Source organism: Lissotriton helveticus, chromosome 11 (assembly GCF_964261635.1).
Source record: "Lissotriton helveticus chromosome 11, aLisHel1.1, whole genome shotgun sequence".
NCBI lineage: Eukaryota > Metazoa > Chordata > Amphibia > Caudata > Salamandridae > Lissotriton > Lissotriton helveticus.
The window spans coordinates 1,105,900,502-1,105,921,209 of record NC_136072.1 but is presented as its reverse complement, the minus strand read 5'-3'; the positions used below and the strand labels follow the sequence as shown (position 1 = coordinate 1,105,921,209).

The following is a 20,708-nucleotide window of genomic DNA, read 5'->3' as shown; positions in this document are numbered from 1 at the left end:
ATGCATCGGCTGCAAAGAGTACACTTGTAAAGGTCATCTACAGAAACTTGTAAGATTACTGCATCTATATGTCTATCTATTTGTCGCCTTTGCATATCATACAACAACAAATGATCAAGTCTTTGCAGTGACCCACGGAAGCACTTATTGAAATACCAACAGTAGAATGAAACATGTCCTATTTATGGCTACCTATCTTTCATCAGCTCCTAACTACAAAAATATAATGCAACAACACATTTCCCATATTTTATATTTCAGCTGTGAAAATCGACAAATTTTCTTTCCACAGCCTCCAGTTCATGTTTATCACAGCGCTCCAAATTTGCAAGTTCTTATCATGAGAGATAAACTCAAATAAGCTGCAACAAATGCAAGGGGTTATTACTGCGATTCTAAAAGGTGCATCACATGTGAATACTTTTACAAACATCAGTAGTAACAAATTCTATTACAGTAAGAACCTATGGCATGAGACAGCATCTTACATGTCGAACAACATGCATCATTTATGCGATTCAGTGTTAATATTAAGGATGTAAAGAACAATATATATGCCAAACAGTGAATGACAGCATACATTCTACAGAAATCACAAATCAACATTAATTACTAAGAAACTTGCTCAGCCTTAAGTTAATCAGTTGAACCTTGTAGACCATTTGCTATCAGATTTGACGTTTTTCCCTGTGGAACATATCTTAAAGGGAGAACTATGTGACTCCAGAGAAATCTTCTGGATGTACCATTTGAAATCATTGCAACCAGGTGGGCTTTCTATCGCTGACAAGAACATGTGAAATTGCATATCCCAAGAGATCTCCAGATTGCCTGAATTCCACATCCCAGGTGGAATCTTCACTCATGATGCTTTCTGAAAAGGCAGCAGTGTCAACTGTGCTGTCACTGAACAAACAATATTGTAGTACCTATGAAAGGTGGAGGCCAAAATTGTTTAGTGGAAATACATTTCTGGTCTTTGGTGAGTCCCTCCGTTTAAGGCACTTCATTTGCAAATATTTATTTTTTTCACAAAAGATCTACTCATAAAATATGGCATCTCACACATACATACACAATATTATGTTATGTAATTACACATTAATACAGGAGTTGTTTATCAAGTAGTTTGCTGTAATGTCCCAGTTCTGCATACTTTTAGGCGACAGGAAAAAGCAGTTTTGCTGCCACTTACTGACAAAGCTGTCCTCTCCACTACCACCCACTCTTTTATAAGTGCTGCTCTTTCCGTCTGTGAGGGAGAATCAAAACTCTCTGTGTCTTGGAGTGTCTCTTCCTGGGGAACTAAGGCCATTTTCCGAGGCTTCTTTTTTTGCTGTCAGAGAATAACACAAAAATGTTAATAACAGGCTTCACATAATTGAAACTTTGGCTAATTTACAATTCTGGATAGTCAATTTTAAGATTTCCTTTTTAATGTGCATTTCCTATTATTGCTCACACTTGGTAGAGTGAGCAGCTTTTTGTGGGGGCAACTGGCTACTGCAAGTTTATGCTAGGGTGCTTATTTTGGACACATTATTCAGTCAATGTATTATTATGTTTTAGGTGTATTAATAAACAACATGTGCTCTTGCTTAAACACAATGATGTGGTTTATATAACACTTTGGATATTTTTATAGTTCTATTTTCAAAGCAAAGCTACAGTTACCATACAAATATATCCGATATACTTTCATAGGTTCATGAAAAACAATAAGTTACTTCATCATGCATGCATGTTCGTAGACAGGCAAAACACAGATACAGAACGTGTAAATAAACAACAACACCTCAGAACAGTAACAATCATCAGTTGCCCGTGTATACATATCCAGAATACAAATGAAAGTGCTATTTCTTTCTTTTGTGAATACATTTCATATCTTGAAGGATCCTGTTTTACTCAAGAGGAACCCTTAGCACTCAGAAAAATATTCAGATTAGGTAACCCTGGTAAAATGATGTTCAAATATAGGATCTTGGAGCAACCACAAAAAGATCTAAGAAGCAACCTTTTAATGACCACATATATGTACAAGTTGAAACCTTTCCAAAACGTTGTCTCAAACACAGATCAAACTATTCAACCACCACACAAATACAAAATGGAATTTTGTAACTACTATAAACCAATCTAAGACACTTTCAATAACTGCGAACAAACCAAACATAAAATGTTCAACAACTGCATAGAAATTGTAGAAACTTATAAACAATTGGACGCAAATCCAAGATGGCATTCTTAATTAATCACAGAGGAATAAAGGAAGGGATAGTTCAACAACTGCACCCACATCCATAGAAACATAACATTATTGAACTTAAATCTGAAATGGAGTTTTACCCTAACCGGACAGCAATCCACATGGATTGCTTATGCATCACAGCACTAGTTAAGATAAAAGCTTCCAAGACTCAAATACCAAGTGCATACACAATCGATATGGAATATTTCAACTTCTACACACCAATCCAACATGGAACCTTTCCCAAACTGTACACAATCATCAGGTTCCCTTGTATACATATCCAGAATACAAATGAAAGTGCTATTTCTTTCTTTTGTGAATACATTTCAGATCTTGAAGGATCCTGTTTTACTCAAGAGGAACCCTTAGCACTCACAAAAATATTCAGATTAGGTAACCCTGGTAAAATGATGTTCAAAGATAGGATCTTGGAGCAACCACAAAAAGATCTAAGAAGCAACCTTTTAATGACAACATAGATGTACAAGTTGAAACCTTTCCAAAACGTTGTCTCAAACACAGATTGAACTATTCAACCACCACACAAATACAGAATGGAATTTTTTGTAACGACTATAAACCAATCTAAGACACTATCAATAACTACGAACAAACCAAACATAAAATGTTCAACAACTGCATAAAAATTGTAAAAACTTATAAACAATTGGACACAAATCCAAGATGGCATTTTTAATTAATCACAGAGGAATAAAGGAAGGGATTGTTCAACAACTGCACCCACATCCATAGAAACATAACATTATTGAACTTAAATCTGAAATGGAGTTTTACCCTAACCGGACAGCAATCCACATGGATTGCTTATGCATCAAAGCACTAGTTAAGATAAAAGCTTCCAAGACTCAAATACCTACTGCATACACAATCAATATGGAATATTTCAACTTCTACACACCAATCCCACATGGAACCTTTCCCAAACTGTACACAATCTCAGTGCCCCGAGCCACCAACACTGTGAAAACCACACACATCTTCAAAATCTATGACCAAACAAACTATAATTGAACTTTTCATCACTGATGCATCAACTGAAGATTAACCATTTCACAACTGTACACAAATCTAACAACCACACACTAAACTAAAAGGAAAGAAGAACATTTGCACAGATATAGATTTTGATGGAACCTTTTGCATCCGTACGCCATCATGAGGTGAACTATTTTAACACACAACATCCTGGTATAGAACTTTTCAAGAGAACTTTTTAAGTCCACAATAAAACCTTTCAGTAAACATATATCAATCCAAAATGAAACCTTTGGCAACAGTACTTCAACTCAGAATTGGTCCTTTCAAACACACACAAAGATATACACACACAGATGCACATAGGTGCACAACCACACACAATTCCAAGATGTAATCTTTCAACTGTACACCAATCCAAGATGGAACCTTTCATCACCTGCACATGCACTACCATGAGACTGCTGTGGGTAATGCAGAAGTATTTCAGAACTGCAACTGGTGCTTCATGAGTACCGTAGGACTAACATGGCGGATGCATGGAGTTGGAGTATCATATGCCTATCAAGGGTGATGCAACATTACCGAAGGACTGCAGTGGGTAAATCAAACATTTTAAAATACTGATTCAGTAAAACTGAAAAGTTGCAAAGAGTGATGATGGAGGAGGAACAAACATACCTGACAGAAACGAGGCTCAGTGTAACTTCAATATGGAGGAGCCACATCAGAGCAAAAATAGGCACAAAAATTGAGGTGAGGAACGGGAGATGAAACTGGTGAACAATACTACGTTGACTGTGTTCCAATACAGTGGGAAACAGTATTTTGCCTTGCTGTATACTAAAAAATCCAGGAGACGGGACAGAAAACTAAAACCAGGAAGTGGGTAGAAATATTAAACTGGGAAAAAATAGACTGGAACAAATACGAGTATGATCAAAAAGGGACTTGTCAGAAGGTTCTGAAATTCTGCAGCACTGTAAAGGGTGTCCAAACCAAAGCACTTTAAAAAGGGCTTGCTGCCAGGGGTGAAGATGTCAGGCCACTTTTTGGGGTTGGGCTATTATCCATACAACACATCAACTTAGTTCTATTCTGCCTTCAGTGAGATGGTCTGAACTCCTAGGCAGTGGTCCTGTGGCAAAAGTAAAGCTCTCCCAAGCTGGCCAGATTTTGGTAAATTGGACAGAATAGCATGGGAAAAAGATGACTACTGTCTTGAGACCACTGGGTGGGGTGACCAATGTAAGGTCACCCATTTCATCATAGTCCATAAGGCTGTCCCAAAGAATAACCACTTTCACAGTGGAAGGGTCCCTGCAGTTCAGTGATTCTACAAGCATTTACCAAAAAGCAAAGGGAAATTGTTGGAGAGACAGCAGCTTGACAAATTATCTGGAACCTTTGTATTTATGTTATCGTTACACCAGCGTTTCCTTACCTGTTTGACAGCATCAAGCCATTTATCAGATTTTATGTCAAGACCGGAGGCTAACATTATTGCAATCTCCTTTATTGCACCACTCACAGAAACACCTTTAAAGAATATAGAACTATAACAAAATTCCTATTTAATAAGGTAGCTTTTATTTGAGTCACATGTTCTGTAGTCTGCATAGATAGGTGTCTTTAGGCAACCTAATCAACTTAAATAATTATGACCTTTTCTTTGTTAAAAGGAGGGGGTAGTTTCTAGGTAAGGATTATGTTTATTCGTTAAGGCCAGCAGTGCGGAAAAAACCAAAGGGGTTTCCGTAGTCGGCTTGCGAGCAGAGGCTTCACAGCAACCCATGTGCGAACATTTTGTTTTTATACTTGAGATCATTTATCAAGTCCTTGAATGATCGCCGATCATTTAATGAATTGGGTATCGGTTTGAGATAATTTAAATAAAACGTTACAGTTGTGCGAAGAGGTTGGCGGTCGCGAGGCGTTTGGGGAGTTAGGAGCCCTTTACAATAATCTTGACATCATGCGGTCCCGGCGGCCATCTGGGGTGCAGTCTAGAAGGCTGAATGCACCTTCACTGCAGTTCATCTCTACTGATGTCACCTGGGCCGCGTCGGAATTCCATGTGCGTGACATTGGACGTTGTCAGTTTCTAGCATCACATCGGAAAGTGACAGGATTGTGTGTGTGTTGTCAATCAAAGAATAAAAAGAGTAAAACTGCTTTGGCAGATTGTGGGTTTCGTAGTTGTACGAAACCAGAAGTGTAGAGGACACACAAGGGGACCAGTGTAAGGGTCGATTGAGGTCAAATACAAGGCCTAAGAGTGGTCGAAAACAAACTACCATCCTTTGTGATGATTCTTCAGGAAGTGTGGAAATTGAATTAAGTTGTTTCTCAGATTTTGAATCAGAGGAAGAGGATGTTGGGAAGGTTAAGCCCTCAGGACAGTTGGATCAGGATAAGGCTGTTAGCCTTGGATCTCTAGCTGATCCTCTTGGAGAATCAATGTTTGATCCGATGCTTCTGAAGCATCCTCTTGCTCCTGAATGGAGTCCTGCACCTAATGTGGCAGAGTATGTTGAGACGTGGTGGTGCAAACAGATCACCAAGGATATTAGAATGAGTCTGCACTCAGAGTGCCCACGTACAAATTTGGCCAATAAAATAGTCATGACACCTGATCTTGATGCAAAGATTCTGGCCTTCATTGGCAAAGGAGGCCGTGATTCCAGGAAGGGCGTGGATAAAGGTCTTAGAATGTGCCAAGACAGGTTACTAGACCTTACTGGACCACTCACAAAGATCTTTGACATGGCCGAAGAGGCTTATGTGGAAAAGAAAGACTTGAATGTGGAAGAGTTGAAGGAGTGCGTCCAAAGAGCAGTTGTCATTTTTGTAAACTAAAAAGAAAGCCATCACAGTGGTTCCTTTCACTGTACAAAAAGTTTTTTGTGTGTTTTGATGGCCATCCACGAAACCTTTACAAATTTTTTATTTTCAGAAACAAACTCCCAAAGCAGGAGTTTGTTTCTGAAAAACAAAATAATGACCCCCCCCCCCCCCACACCCTGGGAGTTAGCCCCAGGTGTGGGGGTCATTATTTACTTTTCCTTTCTGTTCAGCAGGGCGGGATGGATGGACGGCGATGGACAAGTGGTGAGGGACAGAAAAAAAAAGACTTTACACTGTTCACCCTAGATAGGGCAGGGGGTGTAATGTCCTTCCTCTGACATCTGTCAAAGGACATATTAAACATGGACGAAGCCATAGGGGCTATATTGATGCAATACTTAAGGTCTGCCTGTTTTTAAATGCGACAGGAGGACCAAGGGTTTAGTGAGCAAGGTGCAGTTTTGCATTTCTGGCTGGGTACCCTGTCCGCCAAACTTCTAAAACAGGCCCCTAATCTCTTAATACCACAAGCAGGGCTCTTGTTGGTATTTTAACTTCTGAACCTATTGCTGCACATAGCCTGAGCTGCGTCAATTGTCCCCTGTCAAACCCCATGTATACTCGGGCCTCATTTATCAGATGTTTCTTTAAAATTAAGTTGGAAACCAGTGACCTGTTGTCTCTTGAACTGTTTGTTGACAAACTCAGACAAAAGAGGAACAAATCATAGCAAGTATGATGGATATTTAACATTCTATCTGGGCACTTTGTCCTTGAAAAATATTACCCACAGAAGAACTGAGATCTGGAGACTGCTGATGACTTGCAATCTCGTGCCCATGAGATAAAATTGCACACAGCCCCCAATGGTATTTAAATTCAAGTGCTTGGACTCGTATCTGGCCCCAGAAGGAGGTATTGCCTTGTTATGTTAGGTTGTGTGTATTTGTAAAGCACACTATCACCTGCAAGGGTATCCTGGTGCTGAGCAGGTGTATGTGCCTTGCCCTGCCGTGTATGCAGGTGATTTTGTGACAGAAGAAATCCAAGAGCTTTTGCAAAGGTCTTGTGAGGGGGAGATGTAGCTGGAGGCGGTAGGAGGCGAGGAGAAATCCTTGATGATAGCAAAGATTTCCTTGCTGCTGTTTGTGCTGGCATTGATGTGATCTGTAAGAGCTGTGTGCTTGGTGTTATCGATCTGCTGGAGGTAGCGCATAAGCAGGGGTGTAACAAACACCCCCGCAGCTCCCGCAGTGAGGGGGGGGCCCTCAGTCTTCAGTATCTGAAGGGGGCCCCCTCAGCAATTCGGTAGAGAGCTGTGTGTCACTCTCTAAAGCAGCTGCAGCAGTCTGCAGCCTGCATTGAGCTCTTCCCGCTGCTGACCTTTGACTGAAGAGAAACAAATGATCAACCTACATTGTTTCTCTTCAGTCTGTCAGAGCCAGGCCGGAAAAAGGATGGCGGTGGGGGCCCTGGTGTCATTGTGCTGCCCAAGTTTTGTCAATTTGTTGAGAGGAAATATGCACCAGTGTCTGTCACTGTCACGATTCTGCTCTGCTGTCCTTAGGGGGGACTCAGCAGTGTCATCGTTACTTTGCAGATAATTAATTAATTATGTTACATTTCAGCCCAGCGAGGGCCACATGGCAGGAAAGAGGATTACTTTTCTCCACATGTATTTAGTGAAATCTAGTAAATGCTGCCTGCCCATACGGACCTTATTATAAGAAGAGAAATGCATGGTTGAGCTAGCTATAAGGCATTATGAAGGCCCGACTAGGCTCCCAGGGGCGCGCACACGCTGGTCCAGACACGCCACCCTCCGTGATGGCCAAGAGCGGGCCCTCTCCCATCAAATGTATTGCCGGGGCTTTGAGAAGCACAGATACACTTCCTTTTAAATGAAGAAGTGCAGGCACAAAGAACCGGACCGTAGCGGTCCATTTAAAGCAGTGAGCAACACACTGTAAAGTGTAACATCTTTTGTCTCTTCTTGTTAAAAAAGCTCACAAACACGCAGGTAAAACGTTTAAGAACGGGTGTGAAATTCACACCGAGAATTTCACAGAACTGCAAAATAAAAGGTAAACTGTTTACGTACAACAGTTACACCTAAAGGCAGGACCTAATGTTTAACCCTTAGCAGTTTTTTATCCCAGGCTTTCATAACCCTCACACTTCCAAGGACATGAATGTAGGAGTGTTAAGGTTCCAGCTGAGAAGAGACATTCTCAGGAGCAAACATGCATTTTAAGCAGTGAGCACCTACACTTTCACATTGTCATTTAAAGCGCTGCTTTCAGTTAAGCCTCTCTTTAAGTTGCTTAAGACACATGCCACATAACATACACATGTTTGTGTTTGACAATGTGTCTTGTGTAAAACTTTTCACAATAACACTTTAATACTTGAAATGTTTAACCCAAGGAGATCTTCCTCTTTAGGGATGGAGCTGTTACCTTCTAGGATATCCTGACAACATCATATGGGCCCATCACTGAATAAGATGTATATTTATGTGGACATTATCCTATTTGCATCCTCTCCACAGGCATTATTAGCTGCCTGCCACAGACAGCACTGTAACCCAGTGGTGGCTCTTTCGCTAAGGCGGAGGAGCATCACCCAATTGCTTGAACTGCAGGCTGAATACAAAAAAATAAAATGATAATAATATTCATTATTATCATTTTGTTTTCTGTACTCAGCTTGCCGCTGAAGCCAGGGGGCAGTGGAGGGGAGGGAGGTTACCCGCATCACAGGAGGAGGAGTGGTGAAAGCACCTAAAGTGCGCATGATGGCTTTGCCGACCTTCTCGGGACGGCCAAAGTGTCATGCGCACTCTGCATTTCCTCCTCCTTAGAGAACATGCGCAGCCTGCCAACCCCTGTCTGAGTGCCGAACCACAGTGGTCAGACCAATCACAATGCGGCTGTAAGGCAGGGTTGTGATTGGTCAGGGGATTCTGGGAAGCTATGTGCTAGTTTTCATAGCATATAACTTAACTTAATGGAAGTACCTGACTGTCCTTGATCTCTCCCCTCCCTCTTTCCACATGTCTCTCGCACTGTTTGCGGCTTTCTTCCTTTGCTCCATTAGCAGCCATTCTCTCTCTCTCTCTCTCTCTCTCTCTCTCTCTCTCTCTCTCTCTCTCTCTCGCTTTCTCTCTTTCTCTTTCTCTCTCTGTCTCTCTCTCAGTCTCTCTCTCTCTCTCTCTCTCTCTCCCAGTCTCTCTCTCGTCTATGCTCCTAAATCCACACCCTCTCCAGTTTCTCTGTCATTCCCACTTCCTACATAGGTCAATTTATTTGTTCAGCAAATTGTCAATTGAAAACTGGGATTCATGGTTCGGTTTCACCTCACACCACTTCCCCACACACTCACTTCTGACATGGTTGCTGCCCCACTCTCTCTACCTGCCCCGCTCTCTCTCCCTCGCTACCTGTGTTTTCCTGCTCCATAGAGACTCATACCACCACTGTTGATACTGACTTAGACAGTGCTTGTATAATTAAAAGCCGACAGCAGAGAGAATGGAATGTTATTTTTTAGGCCTACTTAATACTCTTTCTACTCCCGTCGCTCAGACATTAGTTTCCCCAACAACATGGGATGCAACTCAAACTACATATCTTCTTTGCAGTCAAAAAAGTGTATGGTACAAAGTGTATTCCTGACTTTTGCGGACAGGTTCACCTTGAAAACAAGATACCAAACTCATAAGTATCTTTTGAACTAAGTTAGATCAAACTACACCACAATGTATCCCACTTAACCAAATAGCTGCAACTGTCTCATGCAGGGTTTTTTGGCAAGGACAGCAAACAGTTTACATTATGGGCCAGATTTATCAAAAATTCATGCAACCAAAGCAGCAAGCCATCTTTCTGCGCTGTATGAAGGGAAACAGCAGGAATGTTCTGTATTTAACAGTATACAGTGTATTCCTCCACTCTGCCTCTGCACAAACTGCTGACTAGCACCAATGCAGGCACCCTTGCACCATGGTGCAAGGGTGCCTGAATTGTAGGCAGGATTGTTTTTGTGCAGGAAGGGGCATCTTCCTGTACAAAACCAATCCCCTAAGACATTTTCATATTTCTTTGTGTGCTGCAGAATGCAGCAGATGTGAAAAGAGGGAGAGGATGAAGCTAAATGGCTAGAGTGCATGGCTTTGAAGCTGGGGAACCAGGTTTAAGTCTGGCGGGAGGCTCAAACATCCTGTGAATCTGGGCCAATCACTTAGACTCCCTGTGTCTAAAAATTAATGTGTCCATCTGCAAAGCAACTGGTGCACTTTTAAAGTGCTCTAATACCGTTGGGTCGAGTTCGCACTATATAAATCTGCAAAAACAAATGAGGAGACATATACAAATTTCTCATCGTCATGCCTCCCTGGGGACAGTTAGCATTTTGATGCATTGCGCCAAAATCCACGGGCGACGAGTGGGAACACCCACGATCCACCCTTGGAATGCCCCCCTCGGGTAGGGAACCGCAAGGCAGCGACTTGCACTGCCTTGTGTTACTCGAGATTTACTAAGCAATGCAGAGCCACTCCCTTTGTGTCCCTAGTGTATGGATCAAAATGTATACAGAGCCTGGAACTTAAAGGGCACTAGTGGTCTTCAGCATCTATTGTGCCATCCACTTTAGTGGTAGTGCAAACATGACTTCAGGCCTACCTATGTAGCGTGACTGCAACAGTGCAAAACATGCACTGCAAAATGTCAAGGTGAACCCCTTCTGACAGGTACCAACCTTAATTTTAAATATGAATAAGACACCCCTATGTAGGCCTTGTAGCCCCCAAGGCAGGGTGGGTACATGGTATTTAAAAGTAGGGCATGTAAAAATGTAAAGTCAGCTTGTTCTAAAAGGGAATAGCCCTCAAAAGCTATTTTCACTGTTGTGGAATTTTAGTTCGTGTACTAAACATTATCTACGCCATCTTGCAGACCCACGTACGAGCATACACGACAGCCATTTTAGGTACCATGGTCTCCCTGTTCACGATCGCCCGTCAGCACATTTCCCTGACCATGCAAGCCTTCCCCGCGCACCCTGGCTGCCCCGCACTCACATGCACAAGTCATGAACCCTCCCCTCCCATGACTCTGTCCCAGGGAATCGCACCCCGCACCTGACCAACACCTCCTTTCCGTCCATGAATACCCCTCCTTTGATGACCCCTTCCTCTGAGCCTGAACGTCAGCACTGACTGCTGGTCATCCTTTAGCCCGAGGATACAGTTTATTGCCCATTACTGTATGCACTCGCCTTTCCTGAAAGGAGCCACTATTGATCACGACCTCCCCATCCCCTGAGATTCGATCAGGCGCACACATTCCAAAGGAATCGGCAGAACACTCAGCTGCGTGATAGCCCCCTCCCAATCATATGAGGGGAAAGGGCCCCTACTGTTGTCATGTGTTTGAAGGGGCTGGAACTGGGGGGGGGGGGAGTGCCGGTGATGTCGTTCTCATGCTTTACAATGTCCCTGTTGTAATAAAGGACGTTCACATGTCTTAAACCAGTGTATAAAAGACCAGGTCTCAGAGAGGTTGGGAGAGCACCTCGAGACGATACCTTGTTGTCCGATCTGATGTGTTCCACTCCGTCGGAATAAAACTTGTTTCCTGCCTTCCAGTCTCCAGCGCCTGCCTCTTTATTGAATAACTTTATATGGTATTAGAGGCGTTTTACGCCGGGCAAAGTTAACTTAGGAAACAACTACTGAAATCGCCTGACCATTGTAAATTGATCTTTATCAATTGGCGTCCCAAACGCGGGGCCCATCAGCGACACGTGGATCCAGTGGGAGAGGTCCCGACGACAGAGTGAACGACTGCAATGATCGGAAGAGCTCCTGTCCGATAGACCCTCGTCTGACAGCCGATCATCTGAACTTCACTGATTCCGAGCAGACCTCTCCCGAGTGATCTACGGTCCTGACTGGGAACCACCAGGAGTGCCGCGATAGCAACAGAGAATAGAGGACGATCGGGCGCTGGAAGCGGAAGGCGAGAAACTGTCCATGCGGTCCGGGTAAGGTCGTGACACACGACAAAATTGTGAAATTGATTGATTGATTGAAAATACTAGTATTACTTATTGACTGTTTCTGAGAAATTCTCTATTTGCAAACAAACACAGAATCGCCATACTCTGTTTAGTCTTTGCAGATAGTGAAGGGTAGGCAACGCAAAACTTTAACACGTCGTGCCTATTCTTTTTTTCTCCCCATTGATTGATTGATTGAATCGAGCATTGAATTGTTCGAAGTTGGTTCTCTTAAGGATCTTCTCTGTCTACAAACGGGGAAGAATAGGAATATTCTCTCTCCCTTTGCCGATAGTGAAGGGTAGGTAACGCAAACCTTTAACACGTCGTACCTATTTCGCTCCTTCATTGATTGATTGTTTGCCCAAACATTGACTGTTTTGGGAATTGGTTCTTTCTGGAGGTATTCCCTGTTTGCAAATAGCGTAGAATAGAATATTCTGTCCAGTCTTTGCAAGTAGTGAAAAGATAGGTAGTGCAGGCTTTTGCCCCCCACTGTAATCCGTCATGCCTATCTTCTCCCCATTGGTTCATAGTTGGGTCAACCCGGACCGCTTATTAGAGATGAACCATCCAGCACCACTGGAAGGCACCCCTAATAAGGACATGTTTACTAAGCAAGGACTAGTCGCTATAGCTTATAGTAAGTTATGGCATAAATATACAAAAAGGGATGCTAAAAGTCAGTGGCCACTGATAGGTTCTTTTGATGAAAATAAAATAAAAACACTAGAAGCAGCTGTAAAAATAAATAAGGTAACGCCCACTATGCTCGTTAGTATTGGCATGTGGCGCAAAGAAGCAGACCATCGCAGGAAAAGAGAGGAAGTAAAAACAGTGAAAGAATTACGCAAAGCAGCCCATCTGGCCGCAAAAGAACTAGATGAAGAAATCAGAAGAAGAGAGGAAGTTAAACAAACGCAAGAACCAGGACTGACAGGTCAATGCCCTGTCAGGACCACCTCTGCGCTCTACCCGGAGATTCCCTCCAAACAGCGGGCAAATGACGAGTTACTGCTCGGTCCTCCAATTATCTACATGCCTCCTCCTTATGCTCCCAGCCAACCCCTAGCACAACACTCACCAGTTCAAAATGCAGGTGTGGGTAGCCCTAGCGCTAGTGCCCCGGCTCTTACGGCCTTAGCACCAACCGCATTGGTAACAACAGCAGATGAGCATGAGACCAGCAGGCATCTAACAGCCAGACCAAATAGGTTGAGCAAAGATGAGCGGGATGGAATCGACCAAATAGCAAAAACCCTGGTAGAACGGAAGGAGAGCGAAGAATATACGATGAATATGCACAACTCGCATGCCGGTAGTCACAGACGGCATTTTATTTTACGGTTCAGCTACCACACCCTGAACGCGTATGAGGATAGGTACCAGACTAAGGGTCCTGCTAAAGTGACGGCTCTATATAGAAGGGTCGATGTCGGAGATGGGGCTGAAAGCGATGTGACGGACCTCTTCATGCAAACGCTTGAGGTCTTCCGCCACCTCGCGGAACAGAAACCAGAGGTCAAGATCACAGTCTCTGAGACGATTGAGCCCTCATCAGAAGCAGCCAACACCATGATGCCTATCAGAGAAGCCGCCCCCTATTGGGTTCCCCCAAGAGGTCAGGGAACAAACGATGATATCAACCATGCAGATGCCAAAGGGAGGGTTGTGTACAACTGGGTTTACCAACCATGGTACGGCAAGATATTTTAACTTTTAGACAAACCCTGCCTGAAGAACCCTACAGCATTTTATACCGAATTAGGCACCGCCTTGGGCTCAACCATAATGACTCTAGCGGACATGGATTTGTTTTTCGGGTTGTGTCTGCCGGCTGATGTGTGGAAGCAAATCCGGAGAGCCGACCACACAGATCTGTTCGGACACACCTGGACAAAACTCGATGAACTAGATAGACAGCGAGAGCCCGGAAAGAAACCTGTAAAAGACATACTGGAACTCCCCGACAAAATAGTGCAGAAGCTAAAAACGTTGATCCCAGAAAAGAAGGTAGACTGGTCGATAGTCACGGCATGCCGCCAGAAACCTCAGGAGGACGTTTCAGAATACTTCTCACGATTTGAAACAGTGTTCTCCGACTACAGTGGCCAAGACATGACCACCGCAACCGGACAACACCTATTCGTGCAGAACTACGTAAAGGGGCTATCGCAAGAGGTCTCCCAAAAGTTACAGACTAGCGAAAGTAGTTGGGGAGCCTCTAAACCTGCAGCTATCCTTCAGATGGCTCAGTATTACGAACACCAAAAGAACGAGAACGAAAGGGCAACTGAGAAAAAGAAAAAGGACTTAAAGGAACGAGTAATGATCGCACAGCTACAGGGAGTGACCACCGGGAGGGAACGGTATAGGGGAAACTACCAGTCAAATGCCCCTAGGAATTCGACCCCTAGAGACCGCAACCCCACCCCTGGCGCTCCACGAACCGACCTTGATGAGAACCAATGTGCATTCTGTAAAGAATTTGGACATTGGAAGTCTCAATGCCTAGCCCTTTGGGAACTGATTAAAAATAAAGAGACGAAGGACATGGCAAATGGCCCCAAAACTGGAGGGCAGGGACGAGGACAGACCCACGACACCACCAATGACCGGTCAGGTAGACCAAACACATTTGACCGCCTCCGACAGAATCAGTACCAGCAGTCCGATGGCAACAATGCTCACGACTCTGCATAGGACTGCCAGGGGCAAGGGAGGGATCCAGTCGAGCTCTGTGTTGACCAGCAAGGTCCTTATGTCACTGCTAAGGTCCTGGGTACAAAGTCTCCATTTTTGGTAGACACTGGAGCGACACGTAGTGTGTTATCAAAACGACTGATTCCAAGGGCACCCTTGTCTGGCTCACACATTACCTCGATAGGTTTCGATGGGACGCCCTCCACTAATCCCCTGTCTGTACCTATCTCCTTTGACCTAGGAAACAATCCCACTGACACAACGTTTTTGCTCTCCTCCAACTCCCCTGACGCTATTATGGGTATTGATTTACTGAAACATTTCCGAGCTACTATTAGGTGTTCCCCGGAAGGAGTCCGAGTCATCCTGTACGACAACCCGAACATGTCCGGACCCTACCCCGCACGACATATGTACACTCTAACAGATGCTGACCTATCCTTGCTCGATTCACTACCCCTGCACCTATGGGCCAGAAACGACTCGGATGTAGGACGAATGATGATCGATCCTGTACACATAACTGTTCGACCAGATGCAATACTCCCGAAACTCTCACAGTACCGGATATCGCCCGAAGGCGAGAAGGCATTGGTAGCGATTATTCAATCCTTGGTAGATGCAGGAGTGGTAGAGGAAGTGGTTAGTAATGTCTGCAATAGTCCTATCCTACCCATTGTTAAGAAGCAAGGTGAGGGGGATGAGAAAGCGTACCGCTTCATCATCGACCTGCGAGAAGTCAACAAAGTGGTGGTGCCACAGTACCCCGTAGTCTCAGACATCGCCACCATTCTGACTCTCATCCCGTCCACTGCCACCACCTTCACCGTTATAGATCTTAAAAATGCATTTTTCTCTATCCCCATCCATCCAGACAGCCGTTATCTCTTCGGCTTCACTTTAAGAAACCGTTCATACTGATTTTGTAGAGCTCCCCAGGGCTACACTGAAAGTCCCAGCATTTACAGCCAGGCCCTAAAAAGGCAGCTGGATGCCGTCCAGCTACCAGATGGAGTGGTGTTGATCCAATATGTCGATGATATCCTTTTGGCGGCCGACACCACTCCACTTGCAATCACAGCCACTATCCAACTCTTGCACTTTCTCGCGGAGAATGGCCACAAAGTCTCCAAAAAGAAACTGCAGTTCTGTCAGTCTCAAGTAACATACCTAGGTCATCTCCTGTCCAAAGAAGGGAGAAAACTTACACCCGACCGAATCCAAACCATCCTAGACACCCCTATTCCAAAAACACAGAAGCAAGTCCGTTCATTAGTGGGCCTTACTTCTTTCTGCCGACAATGGTTACCAAATTTCAGTCTCATTATAAAACCCCTACTTTCCCTGTTGGCCAAAGATGTTCCGTTCCCACTCCCGTGGACTCCCGAATGCCAAGCATCCTTTAAGGAGTTGCGAGATGCCCTTTGCTCGGCACCCGTTCTAGGAACACCAGATTACTCCAAGCCCTTCTCCCTCTACACTCACGAAAGGGAGGGATGCGCATTGTCCGTTCTAACCCAGCCCATCGGCGCCAAACAGCGCCCTTGTGCCTACTTCTCTGCCACTCTTGATCCAGTCGCCAGAGCTCTACCAGCCTGCCTTCGAGCAGTAGCCGCTGCTGCTGTCTCTATCCGACAGAGTGAGGGAATTGTACTTTCGAACTCTCTCACAGTATTAGTACCCCATGCAGTTGACACACTTTTGAACCAGACAAAGACTCAACACCTGACTAGTGCACGACTGACAGGATACGAATTGACTTTGCTCGCGCCCCACATCACTCTGAAGAGATGCACGACATTAAATCCTGCCACACTGTTACCCTTGCCCGAAAATGACCCCGATGTGCCCCCTATACACGACTGCGTGACTCTCACAGACGAGCAGACTAGGAGTAGAATTGACCTCCAAGACATTGCTTTCACAGATCCTGACGGAGAACTATGGGTAGATGGCTCTTGCATCAAACTCCCAGACGGCACCACTTCTGCTGCCTATGCGGTAACGACTGCTCGAACAGTAGTTGAAACAGCTTGCATCACACAACGATCCGCACAGGCAGCAGAACTAATTGCCCTCACACGAGCATGTATCATAGCAGCAGGAACCACGGCGAACATTTACACGGACAGCCAGTACGCCTTCGGGGTAGTTCATCATTTTGGGATCCTGTGGAGGGAAAGGGGATTCCTGACGTCCCATGGTACACCCATCCTTCACGGAGATTTAGTCTCCGCCCTGATTGAAGCAGTCCTTCTCCCCACACGATTAGCAGTGATCAAATGTCAGGCACACAAGAAGGTGACAGATTTAGTTGGACAGGGAAACGCACTAGCCGACATCACTGCCCGAACCACAGCTGAGAATAGGGCCCCGACACGCATGTATGTGACCAGGTCACAAGCAGAAAAATGGACCGACGCTAGGGAAACGATCAAAGATATCCAATCGGCCAGCACACCACACAAACTGACTGAGTGGGCACGGGTGGGTCTAAGGGACGATGAAGGCTGCTGGCGGACAAAGGACACAAACAAATGGTTGCTGCCTGATGCATACTTGATCCCCATACTGACAATGGCACATTCCCCTGCACACATAGGGTCTGCCCCTATGATCGAACTCATTTCCAAAGTCTGGCACAACGGCAAGATCCCCGACTCAGCCAAGCGCCTAGTCCAACAGTGCCTTATCTGTTTACAACACAACCCCGGGAAAGGAACTGTGGTACCCCGGGGAGGGTTTAGGATCCCCGACCACCCCTTTGAGGTCCTCCAGATGGATTACATCCAATTAGAGAGGTGCCAAGGCTTGAAGTACGTATTAGTCATTGTATGTGCCTTCAGCAAATGGGTGGAAGCCTATCCGACCCGTGATAACACTGCCATGACTACTGCCAAAGTACTACTGAAGGAGTTTTTCCCTCGCTACGGCCTTTGTCGAATTTTATGGAGCGACAATGGCCCCCACTTCATAGCTGAAGTTATCCAACTTATCCTGAAGGGGTTGGGGGTCAAACAAAGGTTCCATGCGGTCTTCCACCCCCAATCCGCTGGCCTGGTTGAACGACACAACGCTACACTGAAACTGAAACTGTCAAAAATAGTGGCCACCACAGGACTTAAGTGGCCAGATGCCCTTCCACTGGCATTACTATCGATGCGCTCCACCCCCACTAAGCATCAATTGACCCCCTACGAAGTTGTGTTTGGGCGGCCTATGAACCTCTGGACTGCCCCCAAACCAACCTCCATTCATGACGTCCCCGACGTCCTGCTGTCAGATTATTTGTACAAGTTAACTAAGACATTGTCTGTCATTCATCAACAGGTGCAGCAGGCCATCCCCGATACTTCCAGGGGTCCCGGTCACAATATCCAACCGGGGGACTATATCCTGATCCGGAACTTTCAACGAGCGAAGAGTCTGGAACCCCGGTGGACGGGCCCCTGGCAAGTACTGATCACCACTCGGACGGCTCTTCGAGTGGAGGGGAAAAAGAACTGGCTGCATGCGCACCACTGCAAGAAGATTTCCTCGACCCTGGCCACGACAGACAACGTCAGCACCCAAGAAGAGCTCCTGAACAAAGACCGACCATCACTGAACTGCTATCCTGATACCGAGGCACTTGAACTTGCAAAACACTCTGATCCCACTGTGCCATCTCGAGAAGGGTATTTCCTACGTCGAAAGGAGGGAGCTTCGGCTAAGTAGGCCACTGACTAAGTTAAAAATCTCAGAACGGTGACCCAAAGCAACCAAGGGTTACCTGGAGAGAAGCCAAACTAAGTCTGTGGTTCTGCCCACTACCGAGCACCTTGAAGATGAAGATGATGGAAGCGCCAGATAAGAAGATGATGGAAGCGCCAGATAAGAAGACGTCGAAAGCAACAGGAAATACCCACTATAAGAATCCAAAAACTGACAATTTGCACAAATCAAAGACAATCGCTTTCTTCATTATCTCCCTGTTCTGCCTCCTCCTCATGACTTCCTTCTGGATCCTGGAGGAAAGCACGCCCGCTCACCAGATGTTGCCAACCACTGTCCAGCCAACCACCGTGAAAGAGCACCACCTGATCACCCTTTCACCTCAGCTTCGAGAAAGGCGTAGGGAATTCTGGAACAATTCCTTCGTACAACTGTTGCACCAGCACAACCTTGCTACAAATGCCACAAACTGCTGGATCTGTGGGTTGCTCCCACATGCTACCGGACACTCCATCCCCTTTATTCCTTCACCTTTCTCAGTTCACGGCTCCTGCCTCGCCTGGTTGATCCTCATGCAAGAAAGCCACAAGGACAACGCCGCTTCTAGTCAGACAGTGTCACACTTCTACTATGGGTTCTGGCTGAACAACACAGGAAAGCCCTTTTGTCCCGCAATTTCAGGTTCAACCTTCCTTACGAACATCCCTGCCAAAGAAAGGGTCGAAATGCAGGTGCTCCACAATCCAGCCAGATCCACCTTCTCCCACCTGCGGAAACAAACGGCTGCCACCCTGACTGCGGCCCTGTCTGTTATCAATGTCACAGGACTCGTATGCCTCGAAGGACAAGGAACGCAGCTGGTGGGTCACAGTTCTTGCCGCATCACCAAAACATTGGCCTCAGCTGACCCCCCCTCCTTTGTTGCTTCCCCGAATATGTACTTTGTTTGTGGCACCAAAGCTTACACGTGGCTCCCAAAAGGCTGGAAGGGTACGTGCTACATCGCCTTCATTCTTCCTCCCACGTATGTGGCTCCAGCCAACCACCACCGGCAAAAGCGCGCTGGAGATGTTGAACAAGCCGACTCCACCGGAGCACAGTTCCTGGATGGAGCAAAGGGACTTGTTCCTCTGTGGGGACCAATGGCAAATAGCCGCGCTATCCGACACCTGACTCAGTCATTAGAAACAACCATTAACATCACCGCTGGCGTCCTCGCCAACAACACGGCTGGCTTCAGGCAGTCCGTCTGGTGGCTCTCCAAAACCGTCTTGTTCTAGATGTGGTTCTGGGCGACCGTGGAGGTGCATGCCGTATCATCGGCTCCAGCTGTTGCACTTACGTGCCAGATAACTCACCTTCAGTCTATAAAGCAATCGAACACCTCCACAGACTGTCCTCGGAGGTTCACCAGGAACAGGAAGGATGGTCGCTTGGAGGCTGGTTCTGGGACACTTTAAAGAACTGGGGATGGAGACTGTTCACGTTTTTATTAATACCAATCATGATACTATGTGGGTGTTGTTTAGGTATTCAATGTTTACCATCTTTATGTGCACTCATTTCCAACTGTATGTGCCCGAAGACTTTGAACTTTAAACGCGAGCACATGAGTCCCCTATACGAAATAGAGGTGCGTGGTCTCATGGGGATTGATCCAAACTGACAAGCTGGCGAGACATGTTAAAGGGAGGACTGTGGAATTTTAGTTAGTGTACTAAACATTATCTACGCCATCTTGCAGACCCACGTACGAGCATACACGACAGCCATTTCAGGTACCATGGTCTCCCTGTTCACGATCGCCCGTCAGCACATTTCCCTGACCATGCAAGCCTTCCCCGCGCACCCTGGCTGCCCCCGCACTCACATGCACAAGTCATGAACCCTCCCCTCCCATGACTCTGTCCCAGGGAATCGCACCCCGCGCCTGACCAACACCTCCTTTCCGTCCATGAATACCCCTCCTTTGATGACCCCTTCCTCTGAGCCTGAACGTCAGCACTGACTGCTGGTCATCCTTGAGCCCGAGGATACAGTTTATTGCCCATTACTGTATGCACTCGCCTTTCCTGAAAGGAGCCACTATTGATCACGACCTCCCCATCCCCTGAGATTCGATCAGGCGCAC

General features: G+C 45.6%; 1 protein-coding gene across 6 annotated transcripts in view; it reads right to left on the bottom strand.

The window, feature by feature from the left end:
- LOC144792652 (uncharacterized) overlaps nucleotides 1-20,708 on the bottom strand; it is a 546,052-nt gene that overhangs the window by 320,261 nt on the left and 205,083 nt on the right. For all 6 annotated transcript variants that reach the window (XR_013602588.1, XM_078667796.1, XM_078667797.1 and 3 more), the window contains exon 3: nucleotides 1,196-1,336. Coding sequence is in view for 5 of the 6 variants with exons in the window: in XM_078667796.1 (XP_078523922.1) it covers nucleotides 1,196-1,336 (141 nt within the window). In the remaining variant the exon portion in view is untranslated. The remainder of the gene's footprint in view (nucleotides 1-1,195; nucleotides 1,337-20,708) is intronic.